At 51.2% G+C, this 18,054-nt stretch overlaps 1 protein-coding gene across 6 annotated transcripts; it reads right to left on the reverse strand.

Moving 5' to 3' along the window:
- Positions 1–875: 875 nt before the first annotated feature.
- Positions 876–17,757, reverse strand: CCDC15 (coiled-coil domain containing 15). 6 transcript variants are annotated; one of them, XM_040616200.1, is made up of 11 exons: positions 17,663–17,757; positions 15,946–16,140; positions 13,686–13,835; positions 12,632–12,814; positions 11,649–11,753; positions 7,715–7,879; positions 6,427–6,546; positions 4,554–4,657; positions 2,121–2,300; positions 1,907–2,055; positions 876–1,282 (listed from the first exon to the last, which is right to left on the reverse strand). In XM_040616200.1, the coding sequence occupies exons 2-11, from the start codon at positions 16,114–16,116 to the stop codon at positions 1,050–1,052; spliced, it is 1,560 nt and encodes a 519-aa protein (XP_040472134.1). In that variant the 5' UTR covers positions 16,117–16,140; positions 17,663–17,757; the 3' UTR covers positions 876–1,049. The 6 variants fall into 6 exon arrangements, with proteins under 6 accessions (XP_040472134.1, XP_040472137.1, XP_040472133.1 ...); XM_040616203.1 differs by lacking the exon at positions 17,663–17,757 and adding an exon at positions 16,919–16,972 and having other exon boundaries at positions 876–1,229; XM_040616199.1 differs by lacking the exon at positions 17,663–17,757 and adding an exon at positions 16,919–16,972.
- Between the last annotated feature and the right edge of the window lie 297 nt (positions 17,758–18,054).

Genomic DNA, 18,054 nt, shown 5'->3' on the forward strand with positions numbered 1-18,054 from the left:
CCCACGCTGCGAGCAAGGGCTTGGGGACCAGCCAAGGGAACACTTGTCCTCAGCTACCCCGGCACAAATCCCTGCCCTGAAATCAGCTTTTAAAAAAATATAACGCAACCCGCAGTTGCAGCTTGAGCCCTTTGCTTCCCCAGTTCCACCACGTGGAAAAAAACTCAGGGGCCAGATCCTGCCCTTTACAAATGCACTCAGCACCCCTTATCAGGTCCGCAGCACCTTCCCCTGACGCAAACGGCAGTTAATAAATAGCACCAGCCGCCACGGATAGGTGGGTGAATGATTCTCCAGTGGGAACAGAGGAGCATCCCCCGGCTCAGCACCTCCCCGCTACCTCTGGACCGGGGTCGTGGGTTTGCTTCGCACCCAGCGGGATGGTAACAGGGAAAAGAAATCACCCGGCACGCTCGGCCACCCATTCTTCCTGCCGCAGTTAATATTGGAGAGGCAGCAGGAAAGGGGCCAGCAAGCAGTAAATATTAATGACAGGTTATGGTGCAACCTCCGTCCAGGAACGCCCTACCCCACCGCCATCATTTTTGGTAGAAAATATCCTGCTCCAGCAAGCCCTGCTGCAGCACAGCAAGGAGGAATGCTCTCCTGGAGATTAAATAGGGATTATTTTTTTTGTCCCCTTGGAAAAAGCCCTTTCTGGAACAAAATTGAGGCCGTGGGCGCATGGGTGGATGGTACTGGAGCAGAGGTCCTCACCCGGAAAAAAGCAGAGGAGCAATAAACACCTGGCTCTGGACCGTGACCCAAGAGGCAGGAACTGCAGGAGTGGGAAGGAAAAGGAAAAGCAGGAGTGTTTCTAACCATAAGAGATATTGACCCCAGGCGCCTTGTTTCTCATCATTTCACACTCCAACTGAGACAAACAACCCTTGAAAACAGTTTATTCTGCAGCTGAACGCCAAAATGCCAAGTGCCTGCCTGTAAACCAGCAATCTGCTCCGGCACCAGCCGGGAGAGGTGCAGCCGGAGCAGAGGGACAGGCAGGAGCAGGCGGCACAGGGCACAGCCCTGCTCTCCACTTACAATGGTCACCGAAACACAGGGAGCAGGGACACGATGGGGACACGACACACGCGGCTGCCCTCGTCACAGATGCTTCCCCGAGCGAGCGTAGAGGGTGGCCAAGTCTCGGAGCGACAGCCTGGCCGAGGGCCGGCCGGGCGCCGGGTCGCAGGAGGCGATGACGGACTGCAGGGCACGGCTGTAGGCTGAGGGATGGGACACAGGAGCAGCGTTAGGAGGCGAGAGTTTCGCTTACAGCCTGGAACAGGGCTTGGCTTCAGCCTCTCACCGTAAAGCAGAGAGAGAAGAACTGGTTTCTAAGATAAATCAACATGGCTCTAGTTTTCCGCATGCTTGTTCGCGTGCTCCCGAGTACAAGCAGTATGCAAGCCGAAGCAGGAAAGACAAGGATTTTTTTTTTTATAAAGCCCCAATTTCTTTTTTTTTTTTTTTTCTCTCCCATAGAAGATGACTCCCGGTTACTCAGCCAGGCATTTTTCCAAGCTGTCCTCAAGATCACAGCAGTCTGTCACCCCACGAAGGCAATTTCCACCTTCGTGCATCCTCCCAGCAGAGGATTTGGTGTTTTAAGGCAATCAGGTTTTCTGTGCCCCCCTACCAACACACACACGTACCACAGCAGCGTTATTTAATGCACTCTGGAGGCTGGTACTCTGCTGGGGATGCCACTGATTGGGAGAGCAACAGTTCAGCTTCGAAATGAGCAGCAAAGCCCCTGACTTGCGCTCTCCAGAGTACGTTCCTAAGAGCATCTCTACACAGCGGTCCAGGACCTTGGAAACATCTAGCCAGGTTTGATTTCTCCCTGTGTAATCAGGGATCCAGGTCTAGGCGCTCCCCCTCCCGAAGCAGGAGCTCCTACCTTTGTGGTTTTTGTAGAAGACACAGTTGTTGGCGCAGGTATCCGGGTGGGAGTCCCAGAAATCAGACCCGCAGGAGCACAGCGGCGGCAAGTCAATGTTATATAGTTTTATCTTCTCCCTCATCTGGGCTCTTAGAGCTTCGATGTACCTGCAAGGGATAAAACATTCACCTTTGCCAGTAACACCCGGCTCTGCGCGGGGATCTGGCCATACCTCATGTACTCTTTTTTCCGCTGCTGGTTTTCCTGAAGCTTCTTCAGCCTCCTCTCCTCCAGTTTAAGCTGGGACAGGGTCTCACAGGCTCCCTCTCGGGGGGAGGGTTCGAGCTGCTCAGCCATCTCCTGCATCCTCTGCTCTTCCACCCGGCGCTGGCGCTCCTTCTTGCTCTTAATCCTGTAGGCACACAGACGCTTAGAGAAGGAGCTTCCCCATCCCAGCCTCCATCCCCTGGCGGTAGGACTGGAGCAAGGGCATCTCTATGCCGCTGCTGCTGCTTTTGCCCAAACTACCCACGGCAGGCAAAAGTAACTCTGCATTAATTACAGCATTGGCTTTTGAACAGCTTTAAACATAAAATGGTCAAAAGTGCTTTCTGAGCCTCCTGTCTTTCCCCCATACGGAAATACCAGCCTATGAATGCTCTCCTGCCCTTGACCTCCTCCTGCCTGCATGTTTTCTCACCGCCATGGACTTCTCCTTCCAGCTCCCTTCCCACAGCACATTCACACGTGCTCCTGGTAAGTGCCACCTGCAGTTCCCCAAAAGAGCTGCTCTTCTGCCCTTCCAAAACCAAGAGCTGCGTCTGGGCTCTTTAATATCTACCAGAAAGGACCAGAAGTTCAGCTTCGCCGTTTCTGATTTCTTCTGACCACGGGGCAGCTTGCATCCTACCATAAGCTGTTCTTGCAGCTTCCAGGATAAGGGAGAAGCCCAGGGCTGTAGAAGAGTGCAGAGTACAGCAGAGAAGCTCCAGGCATCCCACATTTAGTCCAAAATAGGCTTTAAGAGGCATTTTTTAACCAAATCTTCCTCTGTTCCCTCAGTCTCCCTTGCACCTACACGGCACTCCAGCCCTTTCAGTGGAATCTGGGTTGTGTAAGTTGCACCAAGCGCAAAGCACATTCCCTTGACAAGCAGCAATTACAAAGCACGGAGATTTTAAACTGAAGCATCTGCCATTTTATTCCCTCTGATGAGTACCAAATGCAATAACATGTTACAGGCTGATCACTGCCAAAAGGCATTTTAAAAAAAATAAAATAAATCAAGGCTGGGTAGAAGCCAGGGGAAGAAAGCATAACCGAACGAGACATTTTGGATGTTACTCCATTTGGGGGGTCAAATCTTTACATCCAGAAGGAAAGTGCTGAAGCCAAGCTTCTCTAGTCAAGTTATAAACTCCGAAATGTTTTTTAAATGAAGTGGTAATAGAGCCTTAACTACAGCACCATAAATCTTCTGCTATAGAAACTAAGGCCAAGGCCAACTTAAGGCTTTACACTAAGTAATTACAAAACCAGCTCTTTTCTGCATACACTCCAAGCAGCTTGCAGCTCCTCTACAACTGGGGGGGGGGGGGGAGGGGAAATAAAAAGATATCATGCTAACTAGGAAGTCCCTGATGTCTCACCGGCTCTAGCAGGGCAAGAAAAGGTCTCTGAAGCTCCCAAGTGCCAATTTAAACACCAGGAATGCGGCTGGAGGAGCATTTCTTCAGACTGGTCATTTGTCTCTGAAAAGCGATCGTCAAAATCCTGCCCTCGTGCCTGTCCTGCTCCCAACAAGGGCTGCCTGCTGCAGAGCCAGCATTAGAGACCAAGATGGTCAAGGCTACATTATTTTAGTTCAGAGCAGCCAGAGGAGAAAAAAAAAAAAAAAAAAAAAAAAGAGAGAAAATTAGAGCATCTTTCCTCTTTGGGTGTGAATCTGCAGAGCGCCTCCTTAACAAACCCCTTCCAAGGAAAAAGATGACTAAACCACTAAACCAAGTCCTGCAAATCTTATTTATTACACTATATGTTTATAGCTGTGAGGGTGAAGGTCCGATATTAAAACCCCCTGAGATAAGTCTGTTTAACAACAATGACATGACCTCATCCCGCGGTTTCTATACAGGGACTGCGGCACAGGGCCTGGGGATCGCCTCCCAGGAGCCACGGTTTGCGAGCTGTGACTCTCCCAGTCCGATGTTTCGGCTCCCAACTCCTATCCAAGCTGCACGGGGCCTCACAAAGCAGACAGAGAAGGGCCAAGGACCTCTGAAGGACTCAACACAGCCCAAGGGTCTTGATCAGGAGGCTGGTTGAATGAACCCCGCTCCAAGGTCAACAGATTGGGCACGAAAATAAAACCAGGAGGTAAGTCCGGCTTTACAACTGGCGTTCATATCGCAGAGCTTCTTTCAACACACTCCCTGATTTTTAAACAGTTGTCAGGTGGCCTTTTTAATCCATTAAACCCATTAAAATGGGGGGTGGGTGGGGTTTTTTCATACCAAGCTGGACAGTCTTCTCAAGGCATCTGCATTTGGGCTGCAGACGCGCTTTCCGAAATACCGTTGCCTGGTTCACACCAGACCTTTCCAGCCTTCAGAAGGGTCCTGCCTGCAATGAAGGAGGTGATACCAAAAGGTTGGCATGTACTCACCTGGCGATTCTCTTCTGCCTCTCTTTCTGCCTCTGCTGTTCCTTCACTTGCTCTCGCTCGATATTCATGAAGAGGCGCCTGTACCTCAGGTACTCGTTCTGACGCTGTGGGGAAGAAGAGGCACCTTTGAGAAGGTCGTCTGGGATCAGCAATCGAGTGGGATCAGCACTCGGCTTGATTTCTGGAGCGCACATCTGTCAGAATAGAAACCTTGCTTCTTCCCCAGTTGATCCTCAAACATCTCCTAATGCACATGGCCACTGAACAGAGAAGCTGGAGAGACAGCAGTTAGCTAGGAGAGGAGGACCAAGAGCACCGAAAAGCGTTGTACTGGCATCCCTTGACTGAACCTTCCTGTGGATGGAAGCTCTGCCACCCGACAAATCCCTAAACTCTCCCTTTCCTGGGGGTAAAGGAGCTGGTTCCCACTTCAACCCACTTCAGAGCACTACAAGCTACAGTCCAAGAATTCTGATCCACCTGGGGGCTGGTGGTCCCTCCGCAGTTCACTGGAAGCCTGTATCTCCAAAAAAAGTAAATGTACAGCACCGAGCTGGACCCACGACACGCAGGACAACCACAGAGGCAGCAAACTCACTGCTGAGACAAACCCAAGAGCCCTGCAGGGAACAACTCCTGCAGGGTACTGACCACATGAAGAGGTTTGATATCTGGGCTTTGGCTTAACCCCATGGATGCAGCAAGGAGAGGGAAACCTCCTGGCTAAAGCCCACACCAGAAGTCCTCCCACCTGCAGTTGGTACACACAGCTAGCTTGAGTTCCGCGATGCCAGAAAGTCTGAGGGGTTTGGGGTTTTTTCCTCATCAACATCAGGAGTTTTGGGCTGAGTTTGTCCAGCTCACCCAGCAGTGAGATCCCCATATAGCTGGAGATAAAGGAGCATAAGAGACCGCCAGGCTGAAAGTGGAGAAAGCTGGATGGAAAAAAACCCACGTGGAAGACAGTGCTGCAAAACCAGTTATCTCAGGGTGGATCAGAGCCAAGGAGATAAAAAGGGGCAGAGGGAACCACTGGGGGAAGGAGCAGCCTGATGAGCCCCAGCTGCTGTCATGCCATCTAGAAACCACAACCCAATTTTGGATCAGCTCGTTGGAAAATGCATGTAAGGAACAACAAAAAAAAAGCAAAAAAAGCAGTTTGTTCAAAGTCTTTTTGAGTTTTATGCTTGCTGCAAGAAAGGTGACAAGAGGGAAGTGTTCCTCTTCATATCAGAACAAAGCAGGAAAATAAATCACTTCCTTTAGGCATCCAAGACAAACATCACCTTTGCATCACCTAGATTAGCAGGAACGAAAACTCTCCTGGACGCAGGCTGGGAAGGTCTCACTGTTAAATCAGATGCTCAGCACCAGGCCTGCAGTCTGTGCTTGAATGCTGCCATCCTGATGCCTGTTAGGTGCTGATATGGTAGAAATCTTTATATTCCCAGTCTTATACCCACACCAGATAAAGTGGGTTTTGTTCTTTTTATTTTTTTCCCCCAAGCATTTTTGGCAGCTTCTCGCTCCCCATGCAACTACAGAAAGCGACACCTTTGTTTTGCCAGGCAGAATGAATGAAGCCTGTTTCTCCCTCAACCCTTCAGCGTTATTCGGATCCCACATTTTGCAGGAGGAGCGCGTTACAGTTGCACTTACAGTCACAATGGACCTTAAAAAAAGAACCTGGTAGGTCTGCCCACGACCTGAGACACACCACCACCGCTGACGAGCTTGCAAACCTAGCAGATGCTTCGTACAGCGAGGCTGCCCTCGAGGCTTCTTATCCGAGCTAGCAGCATCCCCCAAGCTCAATACCCTTCAGTCCTGAAACGGAGATCAAACAAAGAGGACTTGGCCCCAGCGGACAAACCTGCTTCTTTGTTTCCTCTTGGTCTACACCAGTCCAGAGCACGAGGGGAGCTTGGTACTGGGTGTGCAGCCTCTGGGGAGGCTCAGGCGAGCTCGACTCCTTCACCGATCCATCACAGAACTAGAAGATAATGTAAGAGAGCAGCATCAGCATCTTCACAGTCAAGTGTTTCATCTTCCCTCAGCAAAACACTCCTCGCTGGAGGAGAGTCCTCTATGTATGACCCCTACATCCACCTGTGAGCTGCGCTTTTTTCAGGGTGTAGAGTGGCTATAGACAGGAGAAACACAATGCAACATCTCCATGCAGGAGCCTGAGCACCAAAGCTTTGTCAAAACAATTCTAAGAAGGTGCCCTTACAGGAGACTTCTGGTTTAGTTTAAACACGATTCACATCTGCCCTCCCCAGACTTCCATTATGAACTCCACGAAGTGCCAGGAAAACAACAATAATAAAAACAACAACAGCAGCTGGGGAATTCAACAGCCATCTCCCAAAACCTCAGCATCAACCTCAGCATCAATCTCCGCCTTCTTCCCTCCACTCAATATTTGTCAAGCCAGTATTTCTGCTCCTCGGTGGAGACTGGGCACAGGCTGCTATAGCCAACTACTCCAGGTAATCAGGGCGAAACATTTCCACACCTCAGACTATTAACCAAAGTCTGCCTGAAGACAAAAGGGGAATTGATAAATACATTAGCTCAGGCTGCGCAAGCAGAGGGATTCACACTGCCTCTCAGGGAAGTGTTTCACCAGCCTGAGGCACAGGAATTGTCACAGCCAGCTCCTTCCGCCGATGCAAAGCTTTCCCCCCACCTCTCGCCTGGCTCTTTTGTAAGTGGTTTCCAGCTGATATGATGCCCCATCCACAGCTCTTCCACCCTGCTGCTGTCTCCAAGCAGGGCAGCTGGACCAGAGGCAGCTGCAGGTCCTGCTGGCCGCAGCCTGGAGTTCAGTTGACCATACGATGCGATTGCACACGCTCAGTTTCAGATTTCTGCTGAGCCCTGGCCAACTGGCATCACGAGGCAGGCACAAGTAAAAAAAAACCTTTTGAAACCACAGCTGTAAGATGAAAAGCAGTGAAACAGAAGCTGCCAGTCTCGCTTAGCTTTGCTGCTGCTCTTGAGTCTGTTTTGACGGCAGTAGGCTTAAGAGTTAACCAGGCCTGAGGGAGCAACTGCTCTACTACAACAGCAGCCTCACTGTCTCCGCTGAAATAAATACAAACCCCAACGATTCAAACCTCTTAAGACCAACTGGCCCAGCCCCGCTGGAGTCGTACATTTTCAAATTGGATTTTGATGTAGAAGTCATCGTCTTGCTCAGCCTGGTGGGGGGCTGTCCCCTGGTCTTGCAGTTCAGCTGGAAGATCGTGATGTCCTGCCAGAAGCAGTTCCTCACTCTCATCTCCTGCGGGCACCGTGGCTGTCTTGCAAGGCTCCGATTTCTGGAGGAGAAAGAAGGAGATTTAAATAGTGTAAAAAAAGAAAAAAAAAAGAAAAAAAAAGGTGTAAATAGGGAATTCAAATGGGGCTGCTTTGGTGCCCAGGGCAAATTCAACACCCTTGCACACGGGTAAGAAGCAGCTTTAACCCGAGGGCGCTTGTTCTTTGTTCTGGAGAGTGAGTTGAGATCTGGCAAGCAGCAGCACGATGTGTTCAAGCATCACCACAGGGCACGAGAGCCAGAAAATCTCCATTTAGCAGGGCAGCTCGTGATTACGTTCTCACCAACTGCAGAAACAGAGGGACAGACGTGCGTGGGGTGGAGGGAAGACAAGGAAAAGACCTCTCCAGGCGCTGTTTCGCAACTGCAAGGCGTTGGGGGATGGTGGGATCTCTGGAGTGACACTCGAGTATGTAGCATACTCCTTCAGATGGTAAGTGGGCAGGCTCCCCAGTGGCAATTAACAATATTTTGAGAGGCAGCAGATTGTTTCCTACAAACTAAAAAATTAAAATGCCAGAAGCAAGCTTGGAGCCAGGAATTTTTTTTTTTTTTTTTCCTGCCTTGCCGTCCCTTCAGCACGCTAGGAAAGGAAAAGCAGGACTGTTGACAAAGGGAGAGGATGGATCAACAGGAGAGCAGGTCACACCAGGGATCCCTTGAGATGGCTCTGCTGCAATACAGGAAGGATCGAGGATAGCCCAGAGTCAGCCTGAACATGAAGTTACCGGATAAGCACAGGAATGACTCTATCAACCCTGTTACGACAAACACAACGCAGAAAAGCTGCTTTGGTGAGGACAAGGGAATAGAGAGGAACAATTACTGCTTTGTAAGGATGCTCTGAAGCCCTGAAGGTAGAAGGAAGCGAAACTGTGGAAAAAACCCACCACCTTTGGGGAATGTCAGCTAGGGAAAAGAATTTGGGTGCCGTCATGCTGGGGACCTACAGCAGTCTACCAAACCCTAAAGGCAAAGCAACTGAAGACTTGAACAGGATTATCTGAAACACCGGACAGATCATTTCCACGTGATTACCATCTAGGTCTCTCCTTAGGAAAGCAGGGAAGAGACTCTTTGGATGTTTTTGACCTGAAAAAAAATCTCTAGGAGAGAGGAAGAGCAATAATTTTGGGAACATGGACTGTTTTGATGGCAGTGAAGGCAACTCTTTAGAGGGAAGAAGATGGAAAAAACAAACAAACAACCAAACAAAAACAAACCACAAAACAGGACTGAAGGAGAAGCAACAGTTCCTTTAAAGAGAACAAATGCAAACTACCTGGCTAGAGTGGAAAGACAAGCAGCACAGTACGAGACAGCCCTGGCTAAGCCCCAAGCTCTTCTCGCACCCGCGATCCATGCAAGCAGAAGGAAGCAGAGCATGGGTCAGATGACTGAAAGAATCACAGAGACAACACAAGCACGGGGGGGGGGGGGGGGGGGGGGGGGGGGGGACAAAAAAACAAGACAAATGCCAGAAAGGCCAAAGCTCTAAGTAAAACAAGAGAGATCAAGATAACAAATCAGCCTTTAGTAAGAGAGACTAAAGGACTTGCTACTCAAGAAGGACAGCTATCAGAGGACACCAAGAACAAGCGTTTTATGCTGCTGGGCATTGGTGTTCAGCCAAAGGCTTGCTCTGAGCTAGTAACAGCAGCAAGAAAAATCTTGGATTATTACTGGGAAGAAAAAGTCAGCTGAAGTTTTTAAGCAGGCAGGAAATACTAAAGAGATTTTAGCCTCCAGAGTTTTACTGCCCGACTTCTGGAAAAAACAAGAGGAAACCACCTTGCAAACTGCCTGTAAGCAGCTAGAAAACAAGATAAGCAGCAATCAGCATAAATTTGTCAAGTGCAAGTCGTGGCTAGCTGGTTTGATTTTCTCCTGCAATAGAAGACAGAGGCCTCAGGCAAAGTGCAGCAGACAACATCTCGATTTTAGCTTAGCTTGTGCCATGGCCTCATCCGACACTTGTATAAAGAAATATCTGTTATCTAAAACTACTATACAGGAGGTACAACACTGATTAAAAACATTACCTAGATTCAGTCTCAGGAGTTCATTGCACAAAACCAGAGTAAGAAGTACTCCGCTAATTTCATTATCAGCCTGGACAATGGAAGAAAGCAGCATCTTGATCACATTTAGCCACCCCACCAAGCCATTTGAAGTTGCAGAAGTGCTTGAGTTTGGGTTCAAACCAAAGGAATCAGCTGAAATAGGCAGCACAAGGAAATTCAGGGAGGATGAAAGCAAAGGGCAGGGCAGGGCGCTAGGGCAGCAACTGCCAGGCGGTTAAGTACACAGCATCCTTCTATACCTGAAGAGAAGGGAAGAAGTTGCCATCCTGCCTAGCTGTGAACGTGGCAAACCTTCGTACAGAGAGAAAATTTCTGATTAATATTAGAGCTGCTTTTTTTTCCCCCCCCTTCTACTATCTTGGAGTAATAAAACAGACTAAGGCAATAAATCAATATATTCCTCCCGGAATAAATTGCCAAGGGAAGCTGTTAAATCCTCCTTGCCAGAGATTTGAAGAGAGTGTAGATGAACTGTAGCTGCAGTAAGGTTCAGCTGGGAGGGTGGCCCCGGATCCCTCCCAGCCTTCTTCCTCGCTGCTGTGGATGACTCGCCACGGGACTCCCACGCATCAGGCTTGCTGTCTTCTGTAACCCTCTGGCTTGCACGGGCAGCAGCTGTATTATTCATGTGAGGCTTTAGTGCTGCTAATAGTGAAGTAATGACTCACTCCATCTTGCTGAGCAGTCCGAACGCATTGAGGACTTAAACAGAAGGTTACGTTTGGTGTCGGAAATAGTTAATGAGGTTTTCGAGCCCATAATTACAGTGTTTCTGCAACTCTTGTTCGCAAAGCTGACTTCCTTGAACAGAAATCCAACAGTAAGCAGAGGAGGAAGAGCCAGACCAGCCCTTATATAAAAGTATTTTCTAGATAACAGCCAGCCAAGATCTACTTCAACCTTTGATGAACCCGAGAAAGGGATGGGAATGAAGAATTGCAAGACGGGCAGGAAAGTGGCTCCGGAGGAGGCAATAAGACAAAATACCAGGCTGGGTTGCTGCTGGTGTTCTCCAGGGTGGACAAGTACATCAGTTTAAGAAAGGTCTTGGCGTAGAAAGCAAGATAATAGCTGCGACACAAAGCTGCTCTTGAGAACTGGAGTGACAAAAGCAGGATGAAATTCAACAGAACAAAAGGTGAGGCACTTGGGCCTGACCTCCTTACATGGCTCCTATGCGCTGCTTCGAGGAAAGCAGATGCATGCCAACAATTCTCTACCAGAAGCCAGCCCTGGGTGAGGAAAACCCTCCAGATCTTTGCCACCCACACAAAACAAGGGACTGATGTAAGGGAAAGAGTTGTTGAGGTTTGTTGAAGAAAAAGGCACCTAAGGGGAGGGCTGATCATCACATTCCTCCTAGATACCAAGATCACAATCTCAGCCTTCAAAAAAATCTTTTTTGAATTCTTGTTTCCTAGTTTCTCTCTCCTTAGTCTTTGCAAACAGAGACATTTTCACCCACTTTATCCTGCTGCCTTCTCTGAAAGGCAGCAAGAACAGAGGGACAGAACCCCTGGGCCACCAAAATCTGTGGGTGATCAGGTGGGTCACAAAAGCCCAGTTTGTTTCACTCCTGCTGGAGAAACTCACAGAACTATGCTTTGGATTTGCTGATTAGAACCAGATCTTCAACAGTTTGCAAGATCATTCCTTTCACCCTACCCCAGACACCCCACCACTCACCTCTCGCCTCCAGACACCACCGGGGAGTTCGGGAGGACCCGCTCCTTGGGGCATGGTTTTGCAGGATGCCAGCCTGTGTCGGACTTGCTTCACGGTTTTGCTAAGCTGCCGGCAAAGACAAAACAAAAGCAGCAGTCACTAGCTGCTCTCCGTGAGGGCAACACCAAGAAGTTTAGCTGCACAGAAGAGATCTCCTAACGTACCCTGCTTCAACCAAGGTGCTTTATCAAGGGAACGCAACTCAACACACAATTACCTTCACAAAGAGGTATAAGGTAACCTACAACCCAAAGTGCCTTTCAAAGCTGCCCCAACACACTGAATTCCTGATTCAGTCGAGGTAGAGGGCTTGGGTACAGCTCATCAGTTCCCACAACACTTTGTTGAGATACCAGAAGTCCCAGATTTCCAATCCTCCTGCCTGGTGTCCAGCCAGAAGTGATTCTCCACCCCAAGGGAATTCAGCTGGAATAACTCCAGCTCCTAGGCAGCTGCACGTGCTTTATAAAATGCCAAACGCAGCATAAGCATCACTATTAAAAAAAAGCAAAGCTTAAAACAGTCCTTACAGGCAGGTTTTTCCAAGATTTTGCAGTGCCATCCTCCCGGTCTGCAGGAGACAAGCCGCAATGAGGTGGCACCACCTAGCGCCACCTCTTCGACACAACGTGCCGGCACAGCAACAAGTCCCTGCACACGGAGGGAAAATTCGCTCTGCCTACAGGCAGCGAGGCAAGTTCAACGGCAGCATCCCCCAAGACAACATCTACTACCCGTTTTGATGCTCTGATGAGTGCTATGGAGGAGTACAACAATATTCAGTAAACCAGAGTGAAATTGTCAGCAATGTTCACTCAGTATTAAAAAAAAAAAAAATCTTTAGGGATGCATTGCAAAAGAAAAAAATATCGCTTGTCCTCCACTTCAAATCACGAGCATCCAGAATGACAAAGGATGAAAAATGCACGAGGGGACCCACTCACCTTGGCAGCTTGCTGCTGGAAGGGCTCGCTTTGCACCCCTTGCCCCTGCGTTGGCATGGTGGGAGCACCGGGACCGCCGATGGCAGGCGTGGGGTGCCGCCGGAACAGGCAGGTGTTCTTCCTGGGGATGGAGCGCAGCGCGGAGTCCGAGTACTGCATGGCAACACACCTCTCCCTCTCCGCCTGCCGGGACACACACCTCACAGTTAAAAACCACGTGCAAATCTCTACCCATCATCTAGCACGGCACCACCAGTGCCACACAGGAGTCGCTGGTGCAGTTTGGTGGCATTTCTTGAGACAAACATTTTTGATCTCTGTGCTGAGAAGGGCACAAAGCCATCAGGCTCTCAGGAGCCGAAGGCATCCACAGGCTTTCAGTTTGGGCAGTGCTAGCAGTTACAGGAGGACATCCCCACTCATGTCTCCCAAGCCCTGGAAACAGCCCAAACACCCCAAGGGGGGCCAGAACAGTTGACATTTCAGTGCGTTCCCTTCTTGCTCCACAGTCACCTTCTGGCGAGTCTCCCTGGCAGTTGTTTAAAAGCAGAGAGGTTTAAATATATTCACAGGATAATCTAAAACAAGCCCATGGGGGAAACAGGAACGTGGAGGCAGCGTGCAGGTGTTGCTTGTGAACTATCTGACTGCCCTGGAAAAGCGACAGGAGAAATAAGCTGCTTCGCTTCAAACAGAAGCAGGAGACTTCCACACCATTCACAGCTCTGGCCTGGCTATTTTTTAACTCCAATTCAGCACAGGGCACCAGGACTCTGTTCTGCTGCTGCCCAAGAGAGCCAGCGACCTTTCTGCAGGGAGGCAAAGGGCTTAAAGCACCTTCAGCATCAGAGCGAGCCAAGGTGTCACACTGACCTCGGCTGAGGGGACACCATTTGCGGCCATGGAGTCTGCTGTGACCGTGAGATTCCTCATTTTTTCTTATTAACACCTTGACTTGAGGTCTAGTGATTTTTTTTATTTTCCAATTTATGTTGGTTTCAGAAGAGTTTCTCCTCCAAGTCTCCTGGCAAGGCAGGGACAGAGATCTACTCACCGCTTCGTAGGACTCCTGCAGCTGCTGCTTTCTTCTCATCCTGACCTGCTGGTTCACCCGCTGCTTCACCTCCCCCTGGAAACGTCTCAGGCTGGCTGCCTTCTCCCGTTGCTGCTCCTTCAGCTCCTCCTCTACCTGAAATGCTGAAGCCTGCAAGAGGTGAAAGCAGATTTCCATGATTTTTGCTACATGGCAGCATTATAACAGCTTGTATTCCATCTTCCCTTCCCACACCTGTGTCTACAAGCCAGGCAAAGAGCACCCAGAGCAAACCTAACAATGTTTTGTTTCCAAATCTGTGCAACAACAGCTTGGATGATGTCTACTGAATTACTACAAGCTTGGATTGAATTTGGACGACGTCTACTGAATTACTCCGAGCTCGGATGGAATCTCGCTAGCCAGACACGGAGCGTGCACACCTCTTCCTTTAAGCCTCTGCAACGCACGCAGAAAGAAAAAAGAAGGCAGCCTCATACAGCAACTCCCAGCTCCTGCACCCGTGAAAGGATGCTCAAATATTCAGTGCCTGGATCCAAAAGGAACAGACCAGCCTCTGATCCCATTAACAGTCTGCAAGGCTGGAGGAATGTCAAAGAAGCTGTTTACAGAGCACAGCATGGGAAGGGCTAACCGTTCCTAAACTATTTTTACCATCTAAAGTAAAAGATTAAAAGCAAAAAATCAGGTGGTTGGAGTTTTTGTGGGGTGTGCTTTTTTTTTTTTTAAAGGTTCCCACTTAAAGCCATGCCGAGCTGTTCTGCTGATACTACCACAGTTTAAAGAAAACCGGTATCGCTCTCAGGGCTGTCACTGCAGCACAGCCTAAAGAAAAATCAGAGTCTGAAGAGATGGAGGAAGAGGGCGAGTCTGAAAAGCAACTTGGTAAATGCCAGGTTGGATGCTCCCTACATCCCGCTGACTGCCAGGAATGTTACCAGCAGCAAAGCAAGGTCAGCGCAGCCAAAGCAAGCAGGGAGACGGGGAGAGATCTGCCCCGTTAACGGTGACACCAAGCCAGAGCGACACCAAACAGCACCATTGACAGACATCCACTCCCTGCTGGCAACCTCATTAGTAATTCTGATACAGGAGACATTAATAGATATATTTTCTTAGTATGATCTGCTGGCATATAGAAGCATATCAAATAAACTCCGATAACCCTCCGCACCTTCACCCACACCCAAAGGCACGTGAAAGCCCCCCCACTGGGGGAGGCCCCCGAAGCAGTCAGCAAGAGTTCAGCTCCCCTAGAAGTTTCACGGTGCCGAGATGGAAGTTACGCGGAATATGGCGATCATTCATTTCCATATATTGTCTCAACCTTTCAGGATTTAAATTACAATATAGAAATAAATCATCTCAGAAGGGCAGGAGCTTCTGTAACGTTTAGACATTAATTACAGGGGACTGAACTCATCATCCTATATTTAATGCACTTTTAGTCCTCTTATAATAACCCTCTAAGCAGAAATCCCCGAGATAAGCATCCATAAAGATTTTCTTAAGTGTTTCTAATGGGGTACAGCAGAGATTGGCTCCAGACCCTGAAACATTCAACTTTTTTTTTTTTTTTCTCCTAAATCAGCAACATGGAATAAAATCTTGGTTGACTGACATCCTTTACGGATGAACAGGAAAGCAAAGAACAGCATTGATACAGTGGGGACGGGTCGGTTGGGTACGGCACAGACACCTCAAATGCAAAGCTACGGTGTGGAGCTCCAAACCTGGCACTGAGAAACCAAGGAGCAGCCAGAAACAGTGAGAAAAACTTACGCAGCGGGGCACAAACCCGCTAAATTTCAGCTGTGCTACCTACGCCAGAAGGCAGCTTCTAGTGACATGTTGAAAATCTATAGGTCCAGCTAAAATTAACAAGCGCAGAGCACACATTACAACTAATTAAGCAACAAACAGCAGCTGATTAGAGCACTGGCTGGATTTCCCACCCAACTGATGTTTACAACCGATGCATTTCTCCCCCTAAAAATGCAATTTATCTGAGGGGAATCAACTTGGAGAGGTGCTGTGGGCTTGTGTCACTAGGACACCAGGCTATGTGGGGATCAGGGGGACTTCTGACCCTACTAAAAATAATTCCTTTTAGAAGCAGTGTTCCTAGCACCCTCAAAGGGAGAGAAAGCTCATTTTTGGCTCAGATTGCCCCCATGGGGTTTACTGGCATAACTGGGGGGGGGGGCTGGAGACACCCGTGAGCCCGGACGGTGCCCAGGACCCCTGCAGCAGCACTCACGAAGGCCAGGCTCTGCTCCGGCTGGGGGGCACTCTCCACCCAGATCCCCACGGGGGCCACACACTGGTTCCTCTCCGCCAGCACCTGCCAGCTCTGCCGTGGGGCTCTCGCCCGACGCCCCCCCAGCTGCTCCCCAGCCCCCCGGGGCCGATCCTTCGGGGGTGGCAACATCCCAGCACCGTGGTGGAGTCAGTCCTGGGGAAGGGGCAGAGGAGGTAAGCATGTCCCCCCGGGCACCCTGCCCTGCACCCATAGCCCCCCACCCTGCCCCAGGCCCCATTTCCTGCCCTCCCTGCCCACCTCCCCTCAGCCACAGGGCACCCCCCCACTCCACTGCACCCCCTGGTTACCCAACCGCAGGGCAGCCCATGGTAACTCTGCAGCTCCCCCCCCCCCCCGACTGGGGGCCCCCAACCCTTCATGGACAAGTACCCCCACTATCCCCCACCCCACTGCACCCTTATTTCCCCATCCCTACCAGCACCATAACCCCTCATCCCCCCCCGTAACCCCCCCTCTTCGGCTCCCCTCACTCCCCAGGCCCCCCCCTACGCTCCCAAAGGCCCCCCCAAGGCCTCCCTCACCCCCCCAGGCCCCCTCGAGGCCTCCTTCATCCCCCAGGCCCCTCCCCGAGGCCTCCCTCACCCCCCAGCCCCCCCCCCCCCTACACTCCCCTAAGGCTCCCCCCGAGGCCTCCCTCACCCCCCAGGCCCCCCCCTACACTTCCCTGATGCCCCCCCCGAGGCCTCCCTCAACCCTCAGGCCCCCCCCCGAGGCCTCCCTCAACCCTCAGGCCCCCCCCGAGGCCTCCCTCATCCCCCAGGCCCTCCCTGAGGCCTCCCTCATCCCCCAGGCCTCCCCTGAGGCTCCACTCACCCCTCAGACCCCCCCTTACCCCTTGGGCATCCTAGAGCACCCCCTGAGCACCCCCAGACCCTGAGGCCCCGCCATCCCTCCCCCGCCTGGCACCCACCAACCGCCACTTCCGCCTCAACCGCCGCTTTGAATCCCCGCGCCACTTCCGCCCGCCCGGCCCCTCCCTGGCCCCCGCCCCCCCGTGCCCCCGCCTCCTGCCCTAGCCCCGCCCACCGCGCTGCCCCGGTCTTAGCCCCGCCTTCTTGCCTTGGCCCCGCCCCCGCGCAGCCGCCCGTCCGTCCCCCGCCCGCCAGGGTGCCAGAGGCCAGGGTTCGCGTCCCGCTGCCGGAGAGTCAAGGGGGGGGGACACAGCCCTGTGTCCCCCTGCAGAGTATCCCTGAAACAACCCCCAGAGCATCCCTGAAGCCCCCCAAAACAGCCTTGTAGAGTCCACCACAGCGTCTCTGACCCCCCCAAAATAGCCCTATAGTGTCCACCACAGCATCCCTAAACCCCCCTAAAATATCCACCACAGCACCCCTGAACCCCCCAAAATATCCCTATAGCGTCTACCACAGCACCCCTGAACCCCCCCAAAATATCCCTATAGCGTCCACCACAGCACCCCTGAACCCCCCAAAATACCTTCTCATAACATCTGCCCACAGTGTCCCCCCCAAAAGCCCCCCCATAGCATCTCTCTATATCATCACCCCAAAGCATCTCCCCCACCCCCTGTAGCACCCCCTTAATGCCCCCCAAACAGTCCCTCAAAGCTCCTCCGTACAGCCCCCCCCCCAAACCTTACAGCAACCCCCCCACTGCCCTCCCAAACACCTCCCCACCGCGCCCCCCCCCATACCGTGTCCCCCCCAAGCCTCCCCCAGAGCATCTCCATCCCGGTGGGGCAGGATACTCGGATCAGCCCCTTTCCAGGGCTGGGGAGCCCCCTGGGGGGTGGGCGATGGCTCACTGGGGTGATGAGCTTGGCAGGTCTCAGAGGGGGGGGGTTGGGGGGGGGGGAAGCGGCTCTGGGCATCCTGCCCTGCATCCCTGCTGCCCTATTCAGCGATGCCCAGGGAACCGGTGCTAATTGGCACCCGAGCTGGAACAGAGCCTGGTTGTGACCGCAGCTTCATTTTAAAGCCTGGGAAGAGAAAAAAAAAAAGGGGGGGACATATTGGGGCAGGTATCCAATTTTTAAAAATCCCCCCGCCCTCAAAAAAAAAAAAAAAAAAAAAAAAAACCAAAAAC

This window comes from Falco naumanni, chromosome 16 (assembly GCF_017639655.2).
Source record: "Falco naumanni isolate bFalNau1 chromosome 16, bFalNau1.pat, whole genome shotgun sequence".
In the NCBI taxonomy this organism is placed as follows: domain Eukaryota; kingdom Metazoa; phylum Chordata; class Aves; order Falconiformes; family Falconidae; genus Falco; species Falco naumanni.

Coding starts and splice junctions, on each gene's coding strand:
- CCDC15 (XM_040616200.1), bottom strand. CDS start 16,116: ATGTTGCCACCCCCGAAGGATCGGCCCCGGGGGGCTGGGGAGCAGCTG. Junction 11,754..12,631: donor TCCAGCAGCAAGCTGCCAAG/GTGAGTGGGTCC, acceptor CTTTGCCGGCAG/CTTAGCAAAACCGTGAAGCA. Junction 2,056..2,120: donor CGGAAAAAAGAGTACATGAG/GTATGGCCAGAT, acceptor TATCCCTTGCAG/GTACATCGAAGCTCTAAGAG.